At 62.1% G+C, this 18,824-nt stretch overlaps 1 protein-coding gene across 1 annotated transcript in view; it reads right to left on the minus strand.

Annotated features, from left to right (window-relative positions):
- NOTCH1 (notch receptor 1) overlaps positions 1–6,925 on the minus strand; it is a 45,451-nt gene extending 38,526 nt beyond the window's left edge. Inside the window, exons 1-2 of the mRNA XM_043470041.1 lie at positions 6,599–6,925; positions 4,769–4,850 (exon numbers count right to left, since the gene is read on the minus strand). Coding sequence (XP_043325976.1) covers positions 4,769–4,850; positions 6,599–6,659 — 143 coding nt within the window. The 5' untranslated portion in view covers positions 6,660–6,925. The remainder of the gene's footprint in view (positions 1–4,768; positions 4,851–6,598) is intronic.
- Positions 6,926–18,824: the final 11,899 nt, after the last annotated feature.

Here is an 18,824-nt window from a genome sequence, read left to right on the forward strand (position 1 = left end):
AGAGCTGGTGGGGATGAGGACACCGAAGCCCAGAGCTGGCCCCAGACGGGCGGAAGCTGCCCTGCTGCACGGCCAGGCCTGACTCCTGGGCCCTCCTCCCCCAACCACGCCACAGTCCACTCCTGCCACCCGGGCGTCTGCAGGCCCATCCCAGGGTCCTGCCAGGATGCCGCGGGAAGGTAGCTCCGGGAGCCACCTAACCCTGCACTCTCAGGCACAGAGGAGGAGCCAGTTGCTCTGTACCTGCTACGGCCCACAGGACTACGGGGTGGGGCTGCCAAAGACAGCCCGGCCGGGAACTTCAGGACCCATCAAACACATCCTGACCCACAAGTCACGATGCCCCGAGGCCAGCCGCTCGTTAACGCCTCTGGGAAGAGTCTGCGAGGCTCCAGATGTGCCCGGACACGAAGGCAGAAGCCGAGGCAAGCTGGCCCCAGGTCCCCTACTCCCGTTCCCAGCCTCTTCATCTCTCAGCCCCAGCCGTTCCCACCTGTAAAGTGGGGACTGAGGATGAGATGCAGGGCCGGCCGCCACCCCGAGGGGGTGTGAGGCCGCCGAAGAAAACGTCTGCCACGCTTTCACGAGGCCAGATGAAAGGGGCCGTCTGTGTGTGGAGTCATCATCGGCGCTTTATTGAGGAAAGCAGTCAGGGTGCTCAATCGGCCCGGCAAAGCCGCATCCTTTCACTATTTATAGGCGAGACATGAAACAGGAAAGGTGCCCTCCTTGAGCCCAGCCCGGCAGGGGCCCCATCTGCCCACCACGGCCACAGCCACCCATCAGCGTCACGGTCAGCGAGGGACAGAGCCAGTGCCGGCTTCCGCGGGACCTCTAGGCTGCCTCCCAGCCCCGGGGGAGTGGAGCCGTGCCACCCCCTGGACCTGCCCCCACCCCCCCACCTCGGGGGGTGGGGGGTCCCCGCCACCCGCCCTCTCACTCGTGGCCCCGGCTGCCCTGACCCAGCTCAGCTGTCCTGACGAAAAGCATTCTCCTCTCTCAGCTGTCTGCCCAGCCCCACCCTCTTCCAGCTAAGGGCACAGCTTTCTTCTTTTTTTTTCCTCTCTTTTTAAAAAAAATCCCTATTATTTTTTTTTTTCCAGTGGAAAAAACACTGGCCGCCGTAGAGGCAGGGCCAGGCCCGAGGAGGGCACCTTCCTGTGGGGCCCCTGACGTCCGCTCCCCGTGGTCAGAGGCAGCAGGTGAGGGTTTGGGGCTGATGCTGCGCATTCGCTGTGTTTTTCTAACCCTGCGTCCTTGGCGCCCAGGCGCTGACGAACAGAGGAAGTCCTGTACAGACCTGGTTCGTTCTCAGCCTGGGGTGGGGGGGCGGGGGTGAGGATGAGAATTAACCTGTTCCTCCCCCAGCCTCGCCCGAGACACGCAGGTGACTCAGTGGAAACAGACGGGCCAGGTGACACGGACACAGACGTTCCGTGCGTCTGCAGCCGGGTGGCCGAGTCACTTCCACTCGGCCCCTGACCCGCTTCTTCTAAAGGGAAGTCGTTGTCCCCGCCCCGCTTCCTCACAGGACGGCCGGCCAGGGCCCCGGGGGGCAGTGCAGGCAGGATGCGGCCGCGGTTAGGAACACACGTCCCCGGACAGAGCGAGGCGGGGCTGGGCGCTACGCCGGGCTGTGTGACTCTGGGCCCAGCGCCGACGTCTCTGGGCCCTGCTACACGCCCGATGCCCGCGGTTCTGGGGTTCCTGCCAGCCACGTGGGGCCGGGCCACCCTGCCCACTGCACTCCCCTCCCTCTGACATGTCACATGTTCAGGCTGCCTCTCCTAACCCCCACACTGGAAAGCGGAGAGACCATGGGGGAAGGGGCTGCGTCGGACCTGGGCCCACATGCCCACGACCAGAGCAGAGCCCAGCATGCAACAGGTGCTCAGAATTGGGAAGGAAGCAAGGAGGGCGTTCACGGGTGCCACCGCGGTTGAGAAGTCCTCGGAGTCGCTGGCCGGCCCCTCCCAGGCGGTGCCCCGGCTCGGGCCCACCAGGCCGTACCTTTCGGGTGCTCTGAACTCACTCATTAGATAACTAAACCCTCTCGAATGAGGATCCCGAAACCAGCGCTGTCAGCTCAAAAGGAGAAGGCAGCAAGGGAACGGACACTCGCCCCGCGCCGGCTGCGTGCCTCTCACGTAACCTTTACGCGCCACCAAGAGATCAATCACAGATCAAGCCCGAATTACAGACTGGGGAAATCTGGGTTCAGGCGTCCCGATGACCTGAGGTCACGAGGACCCTGGGCACGGGAGAGCCAGGCCTCAAACACAGGATCGTCCGAAGCTGAGGTCCACCACCTGCCCAACTTCCCTCTGGCGTACTCTGGGCGCCGAGGCGGCAGAGGGTCGCAAAGACCAGCCTGAGCCCCCCCCTGGGTCACCAGCCTCCCCAGGCAGCCCCCAGGGCCACCACACACAGCTGCCCTCCTCGGGGCAGAGCACTCCGCCCCCAGAGACACACGGCCACTGGGCGGCCCGGCCCGGATCTCTGGGACTTCCTGAAGGGCCTTCGCAACAACACGAACCTTTTTTTCCGACCCCGAGCCCCGCAGACACCTGACGGGTGGCTTCTGGGGAAGGTTCTCTCTCTCTGGGTGGAAACAGATGAGTCACCTGGCATGAATGCGCCTGGCACATGACGGCACTGATTCCCACGCCCTGGCCACAGGGGAAGCAGCAGAAAAGTCACAGAACTTTCTGCGGGTCCGGGCTGGAGGCTGCAGAGCCCAAGTTCACAGCCAGGTCGGCCTGAGACCCAGACACCTTGGCGGGAAGAAAGCGGCTCTCCCCTTCAGCCCAGAGAGCCGGGCTGCCCCCACCAGCGGAACCTCTGCAGACCAGCGGGTGGTGGGTGACAGCGAGACTGGGGGTGGTCGCAGAGCTCCCACCCTGCCCCGCGAGCCTGGACTGGGGCCTCCCCACGGCTGGACCTGGCCAGCCGTCATGGCTGATCCCTCATCTCCAACCCAAGGCGCCCAGAGGTGGGGCCTGCAAGGACGGCGCTTCCGTTCAACTTCCCAGTGGATCTGCAGGGTGCGCACAATGGGGTCTCTGTGGGCCAAGCTAGGCGGGGTGCCAGGCCAGACAGGCAGGCTTCCCGCCAAGGTGGTGGTGGGGGGGATCACCAGGCCAAAGGGAGGAAGAAGGCCGGCACCCTGGCCCTGAGCTGGGGCCTGGCTTGGGGAGGCAGGAACTCCCAAAGTTGCCCAGGTTTGGGGGTGGGAGAGCCTCCCCCAACCCCGTGCCTTCGAAGCGCCTCACCCAGAGGCCAGTGGGCGAGAGCTGCAGCGGCCAGGGCAGCGTGTGGCTGGAGCGCTGGCCCAGGGGGCCCCAGGCTGCCCCGTCCCAATTCCCCGGTGATGGCACAAGAAGAGATGGCCCCTACTTTCCCCAGCCCAGCACTGCCCCTGCCCTCCCCAGGCTCCTCTGCAGAAATTCGGAGACTGCCCCCAGCCCTACACGCACACACAGCCCAGTGAGCGGAGAGGCAGGGAAGGGAGTGGGCATTCTGGGAAGCCACGCATACTTAATCACCCAGCATTAATCCGCCTCCCCAACAATAGCCCCTGCACTTCCACTGAATCCCAGCTGTCGGTCTCTCAATGAAAGGAAACAAGATTTAGGGCATCAAGCGTCGGTGAGGCTTCTGCAGGAGGAGAAAAAGGCCCCAAAAAAGCAAAAAAAAAAAAAAAGTAGTGCGCATTCATTAGCGTCTGAGAAAGACACAATGCGCTTTGTCCATGAAACTGCTCACAGACCTGCTTAATTGGCTTCAGTCTGGGGCAGGGTGGCGGGGAGGGGGCTGTGTGCCCACTGGCGGGGCCGGCAGTGAGCCCGGGCTAGGGGTTGTCAAGGGAATGGGCCCCCAGCAGTTGGAATGAGGGCGCGCCAGCCCGGCTGGGGACCCACTTCTGCAGCCTGGGGAGGGGGCGTTCCTCCAGCCGCCAGGAACCTGCTCGGTATTCCCATCAGGGACGAACTCAAGTTGAAGGGCATCCGCCACAGCAGAAAAACTCCAAGAGGCTGACTGGTACTCGCAGGCGGGCAGGCAGACAATAAGATCCTAACCAGGTTCCCGGACTGCGGACGCCCCCGCCCTGGTTCACAGCTGAGGACCCAGGGCTGGGAAGGCGAAGGGCCACCGGGTCAGGAGGTCAGAGCTGGGGATAGAGACAGAGCTCCTGGCAGGAACTCCCACCCACACCCCCATGGAGACTGGCACGGCCACCACGAAGAGTTCCAACCTCCTTTCCCCAACCTCGCCCGAGGCCAGGGAAGGCAGAGGGCGGCAAAGGGTGGGTTTGCCTTTGAACTAGTCAGTTTCTCGCTGAGAGGCACCGCCTGCCCGGGAGGCGCTCACCTGCCCCCAGCAGAGGCACTCCCCCCGGCTGGTGGGGTGGGGAGGGCCGGGCCTCCCTCCAGATGCTCTGGAGCCTCCCTGCAGGTCTCAGGGTCTTTGGGAAGAAATGGGGTAGCAGGGATGCCCACCTAGCACCCCAGGAGCCCGAGGTGGTCCTCAAAGGAGCGCTCGAACCCCCAGCGGCCAGGCCGGCTCCACACGCAGCATAATTGCTGGTGATTAAGTAATTGCCAGACTTTGTCCAATAAAACTAGCACGTGACCGCGCCCAGCCTTCTGGGCCATCTCCAGAAGACAATGGCCTAGTGTTCTGTCCCCACTGGCCCGCTGCAGAAGGCAGGGGCTCCGCTCCCGACAAAGCAACAGGTCCCCGCAGGGGCGCGCGGGCCCATACTCACATGCAGGCCTCGGTGCCGTTGGGGAACACTTCACACTTCCCGTCGTTCAAGCAGGTCTCACCAGGCTGGGAGCAGCGCAGGCCTGGGGAGGGGCAAGAGGAGAGGTCAGCCCGGCCAGCACCCCCAGGGGCACTGCCCACCCCTCACCTCCTGTCATGGGGTTACTGGGTGCAGGGGGCCCCCAGGAAGCCCTGCATGAACCCTAAGGGAAGTCAACATTCTGCCCAGAGTTCTGGGGTCAGAGAGGAGGCGGGGAGGGATAGACTGGTTGGGTGGCAGGTGGACAGGTCACGCTCAAAGTGTGTAGGGGCAGGTGGTGGGAAGAAATGGCCTGAAATGCAGTGTAGACAGCAGGGAAGAAATGCTGGGATGACCCTGGGCCAGTCTCCCAAACTTCTCACCCCTCACCCCAGCTTCACTCGGGACCTTGGCTGGGCTGGGGCCCCTATCCAACCACCAGGACTGTCTTGCTGTTCAAACAAGTTCTTCCAGGGGGTGGCGCTGGGGGGGGGGGGCGGTGCTGGCCACACTCAGCTCCCCCGCTCGTGGGAAAATGCGACAGCTGCAAGGGCCGCTGCCCCGCCCGCCAACAAAGCGCCGGGCGGAGGAATCAGAGCAGCCCATTGTCGCGCCAGGGCCGCCTCCTGGGGCACCAGGACTGCACCCCAGGGACCTGGCCACGCCTCCACCGACACCCAACACCGGCTCCCCAGGGTGGGCATCTTCAGTGGCAGCCTCCCCCCCACACACAGCCAGGGGCTGGGGGGAATGAAGATGCTCCATTTGGAAGGAATTTGACCTCATTCCCAGGAAGGGACCAATTAATCCACACCCCCCCCCCTTCTTACCAGGGCTGTGTAAATTAAGCCCCCTCTCGGGGTGGGGATGGGGTGTGACATGGAACCCCATCTTCAGGAAGCAGGAAACTAGTTCTCCCTCTCATTTTTAGGGGAAGAGAAGCATTAATCACAATCCGATTCCTCGGAGCTCCTCTGTGTGGGAGAGGAATGACCGCCCCCCCAACCCCTGCAAGGTCTCCAAACTTGAACTCCACAAAGTGAAAGTCCATCAGTAGCAGCTGATTCTTCCGCACTTACCACCCCCACCCCACCCCAAATTGTGAGCCAGGATGGGGGTAGCAACCCGGTGTGGGGAGGGGACACCGCAGGCGGGGAGGCTAGGAGCCCGGGGACACCTGGGTCTGGGACCCTCGCCCGGGTCCTGTACGAACTCTCCTACTCCGAAAGGAGGCCTGGCCGCCTGGCCCACCCCGCTCCCCTCTGCCCACCACGCTGGGCAGCCAGGTCCCGCAGTGCGGTTCTGTAAAGAGGATCGCGGCGCCCTGGACCCCAAGCTCCGCGCCCCAACATCCGCCCCCGGGGCGGGCAAGAGGCGAAGAAAAAAGATAAATGGCCCCAAAGCAACAGGAAACCAAAACCGACTCGATTCAAATCGAAAAGTAGTAGGCAGCTCGTCCGCCCGCCCCAGGAGCGAGCCCCACGCGCGGCTGGTGAAGGGCGAGTCCAGAGCTAGGTCTTCCATGCCCCCAGATGCCCACGCCCGGCTTCAAACCAGACTTCAAACCCGGCGCCAAACTCGGTTCCAGGCGCGAGCGGCGCCAAGTCCGTCCCGATCGGGCAGGCGGAGCGGGGGAGGGTCAGTCCTTCTCCCCGAGCCCGGGACTCTGGCTCCTACCCCGCCCCGGGTCGCCCGGTCCCCCTCCCCACCCCGGCCCCCCGCTCCCAGGCACTCGGGTACGCGCGCCTAGGGCGCCGCCAAAAGTTTCCGAAGGCGCGGAAAGTTGCGGGCTCGCGGCGGGCAGTCGCCTACCTCGTGCGGCGAGCGCGGGCAGCAGCGCCAGGCAGAGCAGGGGCGCCAGGAGCGGCGGCATGCCTGCCCACCGGCTGCCCGCTGCGCCCGGGGGCGGCCTCCTGCGCCCGGCCGGCGGGGGCTCGGGCACACCCGCTCGCAGGGGGACTGTCCCAAGGGCGGTGACAGCCCGCTACTGCCCTCTCCTTCCGGCTGGAGGGCGTCCCTGGGCTCTCGCGGCCTCTCCGGCCCGGTTCCGCGCCCGCGATCGTTCCTACGCTGTGCCCGCAGCCCGCGCCCCGATCCCCGCGCCCTTGCGCTCCCTCCCGCGGCCGAGGCACTAGTGAGGCGCCCGGCCGCCGCGCGCTCCGCCCCCGCCCCGCCGGCCCCGCCCCCGCCCCCAGGGCCCGCCCCCGCCGATCCCTCCGCACCCCGCGCCCCCTCGCTGGCCGCGCCCCTCCGCTCTCCTCGACCAGCCCTGCGCCTCCTCGGGATGGGGCGCGGGGTCCCGAGCCCGGGTCCTTCGGGAATGAGGGCCGCGGCCGTGCGGAGCGGGGTCGGGGCCCATGCCCTAAGGAACTACTTCTCGTTCGAAAGTTTTCGGAGACCCAAAGTTTGCTCCGGGGTTGCGGAAGGATCCGGCTGTGGGCTCCCGCTGCGCTCTGCGACAATTGGCAACGATTTGCATCTCAATAGCGGAGGAGGCGCAGGCCGAGCGAGGAAAGGGGCGCCTGGGACAGGCCTGTCCCCGAGAGGAGCTGGGCCGGCCACGCGAGTGTGGGGGTCTCTGGGACACAGGCTGTGGGAGAAGTCGCGCAATCGGCAGCCCTGCGTGTACCCCTGGCCCGGGGCTCCAATCCTAGGAGCCCCCGTGGTCGCAACTTAAAACTTCTGAAAGATCCAGCCCAGACCCTCCCCCACCTCCGTGGCTGTGAAGACTGGGGCATTTGACCCTGAGGGATGGTGGTACCGCGGCTGCAGCTTCTGCCAAAGGGACCCTGGGTACCCCCAAGGAAATAGCCTGGGGCCAGCGCCTGGCCAGAAAGATTGCGCTCCAGTTCCCCCAGGAGGGACCGCCTCCAGACGCGCCTTGGTCAGCGTCCTACCCCTTCTCCCGCACCTCCAGCCTAAGGTGGCCCGCGAAGCACGCTGTGGGTTGGGCAGCCCTGGACCCCTCCCCCGTGCTCCTTCCGGGTGACTTATTTCTGCACTACAACGCCAGATTTGGGCATCCTGTGCCAGCCCGGGTTAAGTGCTGGGCGTCCAAAATGCCTGCCGTAGTCCTTACTAAGCCGGTTTACCGCCTCGCACTGGGTACAGAACAGCACCCCCCTCAACACAGGGTAGTGAGCCGGCCTGCGGTGCCTTGGCAGGAGAACCCTCAGGACTGCAGAAATCCCGGAGGCTGGCCGAGAAGCCGCCCTTGCCAGGGAGGCTGAGAGAGGTGGGCAGAGTGGGGTTTGCCTGCTGCTGGGCAGGTTGCACCACCCCGCCCTCCTTGGTGCACCTGTTGCAGGGACCTGGGGGCAGCTGGGAAGCAGTTGTGAGCACCAGGAGGGACAGCTTGTCCAGCTGCTGCTGGAGCCTCCCTGGCCTGCCTCCTCCAGGAAGCTGGCGGCATGGCACTTCTCAGAGCCTGGGGTAACTTCTCTCGGGGTCAGTGCCCGGGAGAGGAGTCGCCTGGAGGCAGCAGAGATGTTTATATGGCAGCAGCCAGGCGGCCTGGAGGGGCAGATTTTCCGTAGCAGGAAAGAGGGGAGCTGCGAAGTCCCTCCCCTGCCCCCCCAACCAGCTCACAGTCTCAGGGCTCTGCACACAACAGCCCCTCCTCTCCCAGGGATGGACGGAGGAGGGCTTCAGGGCGGGCGCTCCTCTGGGGCCACTGCCCGTGTGCCCTCCCATCGGGGCCAGCGTCTCTGCCCACAGGCCCCGGACCAAAAGAAAAGGCCCATCCAGCCCTGGCTTGGGAGCAAGTTCTCAGCCTTCCACCGAGGAAGCAGTCTTGGAGGAGGGACTAGGGACCGGGGAGTCTCACCTGAGTCTGCTGGCCGTGCCAGGCCTACACTGGGCCTCTGCCCAGGGGCCAGGTACTCTCATTAGCCAGTGGTACAGATAAAGGGGCCTCCCAAGTTTCTAACCTCCATGCTAGCCACCGGCTTCGTGGGGTATCTTGTGGGCGACTGGGGTCCCCCAGGAGACCCTGGCAAAACCAGAAGTGCCTGGGACTGGGGAGGGGCTTGTGTGAGGCCAAGGTCAGGGGCTGGGCCGGGCCTCCCTTCCCTCCAGGCCTGGGAAGGGGCTCGGCCAAGCCTTGGCAAGTGGGTACCAAGCTTTTCCAATCACAAATTAGGCCCCTTCTTATCTCTCTTTAACAACCTTCCCAGGCCAAGGGGTTTGAGGCGGCCAGGACTGGGGGTCCTGACGGCCCAGACCCTGGAGACCTCCTCTTACGGGATAAGCAGTCTAGGGGCAGCCCTGGTTGGGGGTGTTGGGGAGAGGTAGGGAATTCGGGGTGCAGGCCCTGTCCAAAGCCCAGTGGGAGAGTGGGGCCTGGGGTGGCCAGCACTGAATCCGGTGGGGTACAGCAATGGAACATCATCTGGGGCTTCCTGCCTGCTTATGGTGGGCACTGTGGCCAGGTTCGCTGGGCGGTCCCTGCACAGGCCCCCAGGCCACCTGGGAAACCTGGGACCGGTGGGGGTGAGGCCGCAGGCCCGCCTCACAGACGAGTCAGTGTCTTGTGACCACTTTCTTCTCCGAGGTCCAGCTTACTGGGCCCAAAGGGGAGAAGGCCCTCAGCGGGCACCCGCACCCCAGGCTGAGCTGGTCTGTTCCCCCTCTTCTGCCCTCAGAGATGCAGGGGTACCATCGCCAGGATGGGCTGGGGAGGTCTGCTGGGGAGCCCATTCCTGCCCCCCAAAGAAACTCACCCCAGCCTCCTCCTCCAGGGAGTCCGGCATGATTTGGCTTGCTGGGTGGGGCCTGTTTAAAGCTCCCCCCCGCCCCGATTCTAAGGTACCGCCAGACCAAGACTGCTGGTCCTGGGGCCCCAGCCCCTCTCCCTCCTGCAGAGGTTGGTCTTGGCGCTTCGGATGCGCCCAGAGGGCGTGGGGCGCTCCTGATTTTCCTGGACGTCCTGAGAAGACTGGTTCTGGGTCGGCCAGGTCCCCGCCTTGCTCCTCAGCAGGCAGATGGGTTCCGGAAGCCTGGGGTGGGCTATCTGTGACCACAACGGGGCTGCTGCCCGCCCTGGCCTCGTGAGTTGCTCACAGTGTGGGGGCAGCTGGGCAGCTTGGTGTGGGTGACGGTGGCCCTGCGGCGGAGGGGACGGGATGTGGGGAGGAGGGGTGAGAGTCGGGGGCAGGGGCCATGCCCGCCAGGGCAGCCGGGGGGTCGCTTCCAGAACCCCAGGGGCAGCGCTCGTCCAGCTTTTGAACTTAATCGTAAAATGTGTCTGACCCGCTTGGGAAGAGAGGGCCTGGGTGCCTGAGACGTGCCCAGCCTCCTGCCCCACCACAGCCAGGCCTTGATCAGCAGGCCCACCGAGGGCCCGTGCCTGCCGCCCTGGGCTTGGTCACCTCTACCAACAGATTCCTGGAGTCCTGTCCACCTTTTCCTCTTGAAACCAACCCAAAACATTTCCAGAGGTTCGAGCGTTTCTCTGGACATGGTTTCGGTGGCGACGTGGCATGCCTCCACCAGGACGGGCTGCATCCAGGCCGGCAGTCCCGTGTGTGTGCGCCCGGGGCTCCGCCTGCTCCCCTCTACTCTTCCCCAAGTGGGACTCCGGCCAGCGCCCAGAAGGGAAGGGGTAGGCTGGGTCTCCAGTTGGCTTGTCTGCCTGCGCTCACTCCCCGCAGGGATCCATGGTCACCCAGGCCTGTCTGTGCTGGGAGTGGGCTGGCCGGGGACCCCCGGGGACGCCCCCTCGTGCCCTGCGTCCCAGGCCGTCTGCAGTGGGTCAGTTCCCTGCTCTGCTGAAATGACCCCTCCCTCACTGGCCTCACCCGCTCCAAGAAGCTGTCCCAGGACTTCCCCGGTGGCTCAGTGGTAAAGAACCCACTTGACCCTGTAGGAGACATGGGTTTGATCCCTGGTTTGGGAAGATCCTACATGTCGCAGGGCAACCAAGTCCATGCATGCGTGCTGAGTCACTTCAGTCGTGTCCGATTCTTTGCAACCCTCTGGACCGTAGCCCACCAGGCTCCTCTGTCCATGGGGTTCTCCAGGCGAGAGTACTGGAGTGGGCTGCCATTTCCTTCTCCAGGGGATCTTCCCCACCCAGGGATAGAAGCTGTGTCTCCTGTACCTCCTGCTCTGGCAGGCGGATTCTGTACCACTGAGCCATCCCGAAGGCCCATACGCCACAACTACTGAGCCCATGAGCTGCAACTACCGAACCTGTGTGCGGCAACCACTGACGCCCGGGTGCCCTAGAGCCTGTGTGCCCCGAGAGGAGCCCCCATGAAGAGAAGCCCGTGCCCCGCAGCTGGAGAGCACACCCCACTCAGTCGCAACTGGAGAAAAGCCCGAGCAGCAACAAAGACCCACCATGGCCAAAAATAAATAAATAAAATGATTTTTAAAAAGAAGCTGTCCCAGAACCCTTGGGCCTCCCAACTCTGGCACCTCCATACGGTGTTCCTCAGGGAGTGGGGTGGATGCAGGGACCGGTCACTGTGGGTCCTGCCCCCCACAACAGATGCATACTGACCAGTGGCTACCAAACGGTGCCATGCGGCCGGAGCCTGCCCCAGACCCTGCCCTTCTGAGGGGCCTGTCCACCTGTCACACACAGCGGGCACAGCCTGAGGGTCCAAGGCCTCCAGACAGCTCAGGGCCAGGAAACGGGGGTGACTGTGAGCCCCCCGGCCCGCCCGGCTGCTGCCCAGGAACCCGGGAAGGAGGGTCAGCATCTCAGAGGCAGGCACAGAGCCTAGGGAGTGTTGCCCGGGCAAATCCCCTGACAGGTAGCTGCCGCCAGGAGCAGGGGAGCCAACGAGGCCTGGCTGGTGTGGGCTTCGAGGCCGCGGGACTGGCCCTGGTGCTTGTCGTGTGGGTCTGGGCTGTGCGGCACGCACGGGCCCTAACAGACCACCTGCTCTCTGCAGGACCCCCCCCAAATGCTCAGAGCTTGACCCAGCAGGAGAGGACTCTGGGCCTGATCTCCTGAGCTCTGAGAAGACGGCCTGGCCTGGACCTCTCCAGGCCCCTGACCCCTCAGCTGCCCAGAGGCCTGGGGCAGAGCTAGACCTGGGGTTGGGTCACCCAGGGCTCAGTGGCCCATCTCTGGGTGTCCCTGGAGACAGCCAGCCTCAGAGGGGGAAGGGCCTGCCTAGTCCTGGGGGCATGGAGTGAAGCAGGCTGGGCCTGCTAAAATCAGGGAAGAGGGACACAGGGCCGGGGCGGGGGGGGGAGGGGGGCAGTTGGGGCGGGAGGTCGGGGGTCCTTAGAGGTGACACCTCCCTGCAGGGCTGGCTGAAGGGAGGGTTGCCCACCTTGTGGACAGGACACCGAGGCTCTGAGGAGGTCATGGAACCCAGCCTGGGTCTCCCCATCCCAGCCCCCACCCGTGGGTCCTGGGACCCCTGCAGAGCCTGCTGGGAGGTGGGGGCAGGCTGGCTCTCGGGAGCTTCCACCCAGCCTGGCCCTGCTGGCTGCAGCTCAGAACTTTCTCCAAAAAAAAAAAAAAAGAAAAAGGAAAAAAGGGCCCTGGGGGATGAAACTGCCTGGCCCCACCCCCAGCTTTGGTAGGAGCCTCGGCAGGCAGGCAGGCCTGAGTCACTCATGAGGGAACGAACAACCGGCTGGGCCTCTCCTCCCCCAGCCCCAACCTCTCCCCTTCCTTCTCTCTTCCCTTCCTTCCTCCCTCCGTCCCGCCTTCCTTCCCTTTCTTCCTTTCTGAAGTTAAAAATAGCTGGAAATTGCCTTCTTAAAAAAGTCCATCTTTATTTTCACAGGGAAGACATAGGCTTCCCACAACAAAATCTTTCTGCCCCAGAGGGATTTGCTGAAGAGGAGCCTCTGCAGACATTTTACCCCCAACCCACCCTGCGAACCTACCCCCCCCCCCACGCCCACCGCCCCCGCCCCGTCCGACCCCCAGGTGGGCCTTCACGGGGAATCTCAGCCCCTCCGCTGCTTTCTCAGGGCTGCCTGGGTTTCTTCCCATTTGCTCCAGACACGTTGAAACATGTCTAGGACTTCCGCCCTCCCCCGCACTCACCCCCCCACCCACCACCGCCAAGGCCCCCTGTTAAAAAGAAAATGGGCCTGGACATCGGGGTTTGGGTTACACGGAGCCCAGGGAATTCTCTTCCCGGACTAAACCGAGTGCAGACATTAGCAGGTACTGCACATCTGTGAGTTATTTTCATGTCTCCAGGGGCAGGGAAAAAAAAAAACAAAAAACCAACAATCCTTAAGTAAGACCAGAATTCTTCTATATTTCTGCCTTGACAGCTAAGGAAAAAATTTGCCAAAAACCAGAGGCGCTGCTGAGTGTTGGCGTGGGAATGTTAGTTTAGTCAGAGACTTGCTCTGGGCCATTTAAATAAAAACAGGCTCTTTGGTGGCAAATGCCAGGGGTCTGTGCCTGCGATGGGAGCTCCTGCGATCTGAAGGGGGTTCTGCAACCTCCCGCTCTCTCGTCCCTTTTTCCTTGGCTTCTCCAGCCTTCTTCTTATCATCACAATCAGCATCTCTTAGGCAAACATTTGGCGCAACAATTCTCAAAAACCAGCAAGGAAAGCCGTGTTTCATGTGGCGGTGACTGCGTGGTCCCCGCTGGAAAGGGGACCGCTCAGCACCGTCCAGCCCGCCAGAGGGGCCTGCAGCCACCGAGGGTCTTTGCACAACATAAATCAGACTGGCTATCACCCGGGCAAAGGGAGGATAAAAATACTTGAGCGCTGTGGGAGCCAGCAGGCCGTGATGGGATTAGCGCGCCTGTTCCCAGGGGCGCGGCCGTGGGGCAGTGTGCGGGCAGCGGATCTGGGACCCCGGACAGTGGCCCCTCCTGGTCTTTGCCGCATGCAGGAAAGGCCAGGGTGACCACTGAGCCCTGAGTGCCCCACCTGGGCACCCATGAAGCTGGGGGGGATGGGCCTCATTGTGTTTTCTGCCCCTGGTTCCTTCTTGTCTCACGGAAGGAATGCTGGTTCCCGCGCCTGTGGGCAGGACCGGGAAGGGGCCGCCAGCCCAGGGCTCTGCTGGTGCCAGGGTCAAGTGCCCCCTGGGCATGGTGCTGGGGGAGGTGGGCTGTGGTGGTGAATGTGACAGGGGCCCCTCACCCCTCCTGGGGGCCCTTACTCCTGGGGGTGGGAATCCACCCACACTTCCCCAAAGCTGGGGGTCCTGAGCGTGCTTCTACTAACGTCTGCTCCTCACTTAGAACAGCAGGGCTCGGCTGTTAACACGAGGGAAGAGCCGTGAAGCAAAGCAGATGCCACCTCTGTGTGGAGACCTCTGCCTACCATGGCCCTGCAAATCTGGGGGCGGGGACAGCCTTGCACCACCCCGCTCTGGCTGCCGCAGGGGGCCCGGCTAGTCCCAGAGGACGTGAGGCAGTATGCTCAGCAACCAGCTGCAGTGGCCTGCGATCCATCCATCCATCCATCCATCTGTCTGTGTGCCTGCGCCCCTTGCCAGGCCGGGGCCGCAGCCCCCGGGCAGCAGTGACCTACCCAGCCTCTGTGTTAGGAGGCCACCTGAGCCCCAAGCTCTTCCATCAGCTGAGTCTGCTCTGAGCCCACCAGACCCCCAGCTGAGAAATGGACCGGTGCTCAGAGCGCAGGGAGGCAGTGGTAAGGCAACAGTAAGGTTGAGTAGGAGTTGGAGACCTCAGGCTTCGCTTTGAGCAGGACGAGGGTCCTGTCTGGGGCTGGTGAGAGAGCCTTTAGTGGACTCAGAGGACATCGCTCCTTCTATGCTGCTTGCTAGGGCGGGCGGGAGGCAGGACTGTTGGGCGAGGTCAGCCCGGGAGGCTTCTCTGGGGAGATGTCGGGGGGCAGAGACCCCAGGAAGTGAAGGGAGATATTGTGCAGACAGACTGGCCCCAGCGCACCCACTCTGCTCCCAGGGGAACCAGCCCCGGGTGCCAAGGGCTCTCCTGAGCCTCAAGCCTGGCGGCCCACCGCGTTGAATGAAATCGGGCACATTCAACAGTATTTGGGGGCCCCGTGTCCCTCACTGTGCCGGGCCCTGCTGGCCAAGAGCAGGTCCTGGTTTATCACTTGCCACCACTCCTGGGTATTACGAGCTGAATCGTGTCCCCGGAGATGTAGCGGATGGTTTCCTCCTGGAACCCGTGAATGTGGCCTTCTTTGGAAATAGGGTTTTTGCATATGTGATCAAGTTAAAGTGAGGCCAGACTGGAGGACGTGGGCTCCCATTCCATGACCGGTGTCCTGAGACGAGGGGATTTGGGACCTGGGAGCCAGCCCCATGACGACAGACCCAGAGATCGGGGGCATGTGGCTGCAAGCCGGGAACACCCCCCGAGAACTGCCCACCACCGGTGGGAGTCGCGGAGGCAGGGTGAGTGAGGAGTCCCTCTTCAGAGCCTCCGACACCTTGATCTCAGACTTCTGGCCGGGAGACCAATGCAAGGGGTTTTAAGGCAGAGAAAGCTGGTTTTCGAGTTTCACAAGCTTTGCACAAGGCTGTGGGTATTGGCAAGGGGGCGGGACGAGGGTAGGTGGTGGTCTCTCGGGGTCCAGCTCACCCAGGGAGGAGCAGCAGAGGTTTGCCTACACCTGCCTCCATGCCTGCCGGCTGGCACGTAGTAATAACAGGGCCTCATCTAAAGATGAGACGACGTCACGAGATGCCCTGGTGACTGTCCACTTGTAAAGTGGGACTTGGCTCATCACAGTCCGCAGGGAGAAAGCCTGCCCTGGTTTCCATGCTTGGCGGCTGAAGGACTCTGTGTCCGCTGGTCCTCAGTGCTGGACCCTTCCCTCCTTGGCCAGGAGACAACCCGCCGCTCCACAGGGCAAGGACACTCTGCTAAAAGGTGACGACAATGCTGAAACTTGAAGTTGCCCTGTCTGCTAAATGCAGACTCCAGCTGGCAAAACGCGCTGTGTTTGCGCCCCCGGGTACGTCCATTGTGGGGTACGTCTGGCATGCAGGGACCAGTGCCATCTCCCAGAGGCCCTGTCAGCCCCCACACCACTGATTTATACCCCCCCCCCCCCACACGCATATGATGCTCAGTCCCAAGCTGGGCCCTGGGAGTCACAGCGGCTGGGGCCAGGGACCCAGGGACCAAGAGAGGACGTGAAGGTGGGGAGGGTCCCTAGAAGGGTCAGGCCTCCTGACTGCAGCTGACCTTACAGGCTCTGAGCTTCCCGAGAGGGGAGACCAAGGCAGAGAGGCTCGGCCTGGGACCACACTTTGGGTGATCCCCGGAGGCCTGGGCCTCTCTCCCTCCGTGGGAAGCAACTTTTTTGTTTTTTCACTTCAAGGCCAATTGAGGAAAAAGAAACATGTTTGTGTTTACCGGTTCCACTTTTTTCACACGAATGAAAACACTCCCACCCACCCCCGTTACAAAAATTCAGACAAAACCAACAAGCGTAGAGAAGGGAGTTACACCGTGGCCAACCCCAGCCAAGGTCATGGGTTTTGTTTGTTTAATTTTTATGGGAGTAGAGTTGACTTACAGCGTTGGAAGCCGTGTTTAAAATGCATCTGGGTGCTTCTTCCCGCCTTTGTTAGAATCCACAGGGTGGACAGTCTCAGGGGTGGAGGCTCCTTCTCTCTTGGGGTCCCCTCCTGGGAGCCTCCCCAGCCCCGCACCCCAACCTCTGGGCCGTCTTTGTGGTTACATGTCATGTGACTTTCTTGAGTTTTCACTCATCGGGTCAGGACTCCCTCCGTTGAGGACAGGACTTGTGTGGGACAGTTTGCCTGAGATCAGCAGAGCCTGAGGCTCGCAGTATAGACGCTCAACCCGGGGGACGGATGAGAAAGTACAAACTGGGGACTTTCTGAGCCGGCTCACGGCAGCCTCCCGTCTCCCATCCCGTGCCTGCTCTCCGGTACCTCGCCTGGGGTCACCCCACAGCCCAGGGTCTCTGCAGCTCAGGTCTGCCTCTCAAGGTCAGGAAAGCTCTGGGGTCTGTCCTGACTAGGAGCCCACTATGGCTGTCCGCTTGCATGAATGCACATGTTCACATTTAAACATGAGTTTGCATTTGTTTTAGAATTCAGGTGCATCTCATTTTATTGCACTTCTTGGGCACTGCGATCTTTGCAAATCGCAGGTTTGCGGTGACCCTGCGTCAAGCAGGTCAGTCGGAGCCGTTTTTGCAGCAGCATTTGCTCAATGCCTGTCTGTCTGTCACATTTTGGTAATCCTCTCAGTGTTCAGAACGTTTTCATCGTTACTACACTTGCTATGGTGACTGTGGTCAGTGATCTTTCGTGTTCCTACTACAGCTCTTGCATTTTTTAGCAATGAAGTATTTTTAAATTAAGTTCTGTACTTTTTTTTTTTTCAGGCATAACATTATTAACTGGTTAACTTAAAACGCTCAGTTGTGTCCAACTCTTTGTGACCTCATGGACAGCCTGCCAGGCTCCTCTGTCCATAGAATTCTCCAGGGAAGAATACGGTAGTGGGTTGCCATTTCCTGCTCCAGGGGAATCTTCTCGACCCAAGGATTAAACCCATGTCTCCTGCACCTCCTGTGTTGACAGGCAGATTCTTTACCACTGTACCTCCTGGGGGCAATAACACTCTCACACACACATGGTAATGTAGTATAGCGCTATTGCACAATCAATCGACTCTATAATTGTGTAAACATGACTTTTAGAGACCCTGGGACCAACACATCTGTGTGACTCGCTCGCTGTGACGTTACTGTGATGTTTGCTTTATGGAAAGGTCTGGAGCTGGATCCACACCATTCCTAACATCCACCACCTGCCCCTGAGTAAGACCCAGCTCAGAATAAACAGGCTGTGTTTTGTCCCATGGATTTCAGCTCTTCTTGGGCCCAACAGGTACCCAGTTTGAGAGGCTTCACCTCAAGTGTCAACCCCAAATAAAAGGTGCCCCGAGCAGACAGGCCGTGATAGGGGGTGACAACACAGAAATCAGACGACGGACTTCTGTGCTGCCGAGGGCTTCCAGAACCGTTCCTAACGCCCCAGGGAGGGCTTGGGGGTTGCATCATAGACTCTGGGGTCAGGACACCCTGATCCACATTTCTTGGCCACAGTCTAGCAAGCTGGGTGGCCTTAAGCAGGTGGCTTTCCTGCTCTGAGCCTCAGGCTCCTCATCTGCAGAATGGACTCGCCTCTGGGACTTGTGAGGGGATTGAATGGGCTGAGTGGATGCTCAGGGCTCTGGGTCTGGCTCGCAGTCAGCCCTCTGAGTGGACAGCTGTGGGCTGGAAACCAGCTGCGGCTCCCGTAATCATCTACCCGGGTGTTTGGACTTCTGGGTCCATTGATGAGCATGTGGCCAGAGTTGCCCGTGGCAGGGGTCCAGGCTTTGTGCAGAGTCCATCTTCCACAGGAGTTGCTGAATGATGGGGACATGAGCCATCTTTGCCTCACTGTGGGGAGTGGAGCCCGAGGGGCCCAGAATCAGACAGAGACAAAACTTAAACGGATGGCCTCGCTGGAGTCCCTGGATTCAGCCACACCTGAAGCTGTACTGAATAAAACCATTCATCCTTCCAGGGCTTTACTACTTACAAAGCAACTAAATATTCATCTTTCCCTTTTACGGATAGCAGCCCTGCTGAAGGCTGGGCCAGGCTATCCTGACTGCAGGACCACTGGGTCACTGAGGTCTCAGAGGCAAAGGTAGCAGAGCGGAGCCCAGATGAGAGTCCAGGCCTGTGTCCTAGAAGCCCCGTGGCTGGGCGAGCTGTGCCTGCCTGTTGGGCTGGCGTGAGAATGACCACTCAGGGCTTCCTGAGCTGCCCCGGTGCCCGGCCAGAGCCAGGGAAGCCTGGCTGCCAAACAGCAGCCAGAAGCCCTCCGAGGCCTGCCCCCCCACCCCGCTCCACCCCAGGCCTCGGTCTCCATGTGTTTGCCAAGCCAGCCTGAGAAGCCCCTGTGGCCAGTGACCTCAGGGCTTGGCGCAGACCTCCTGGCGCGCTGCCTGTCCGCAGCAGACCCTGAATCCACCCACTTCCTTCCCAGGTCGCCCGGCCCGACTGGGGCTGCACCACGACCACCCGTCGGAGCCCCCTCCCTCCCGGGCCCGGGGTGGGCACCCTTC

This window comes from Cervus canadensis, chromosome 5, assembly GCF_019320065.1.
Source record: "Cervus canadensis isolate Bull #8, Minnesota chromosome 5, ASM1932006v1, whole genome shotgun sequence".
NCBI lineage: Eukaryota > Metazoa > Chordata > Mammalia > Artiodactyla > Cervidae > Cervus > Cervus canadensis.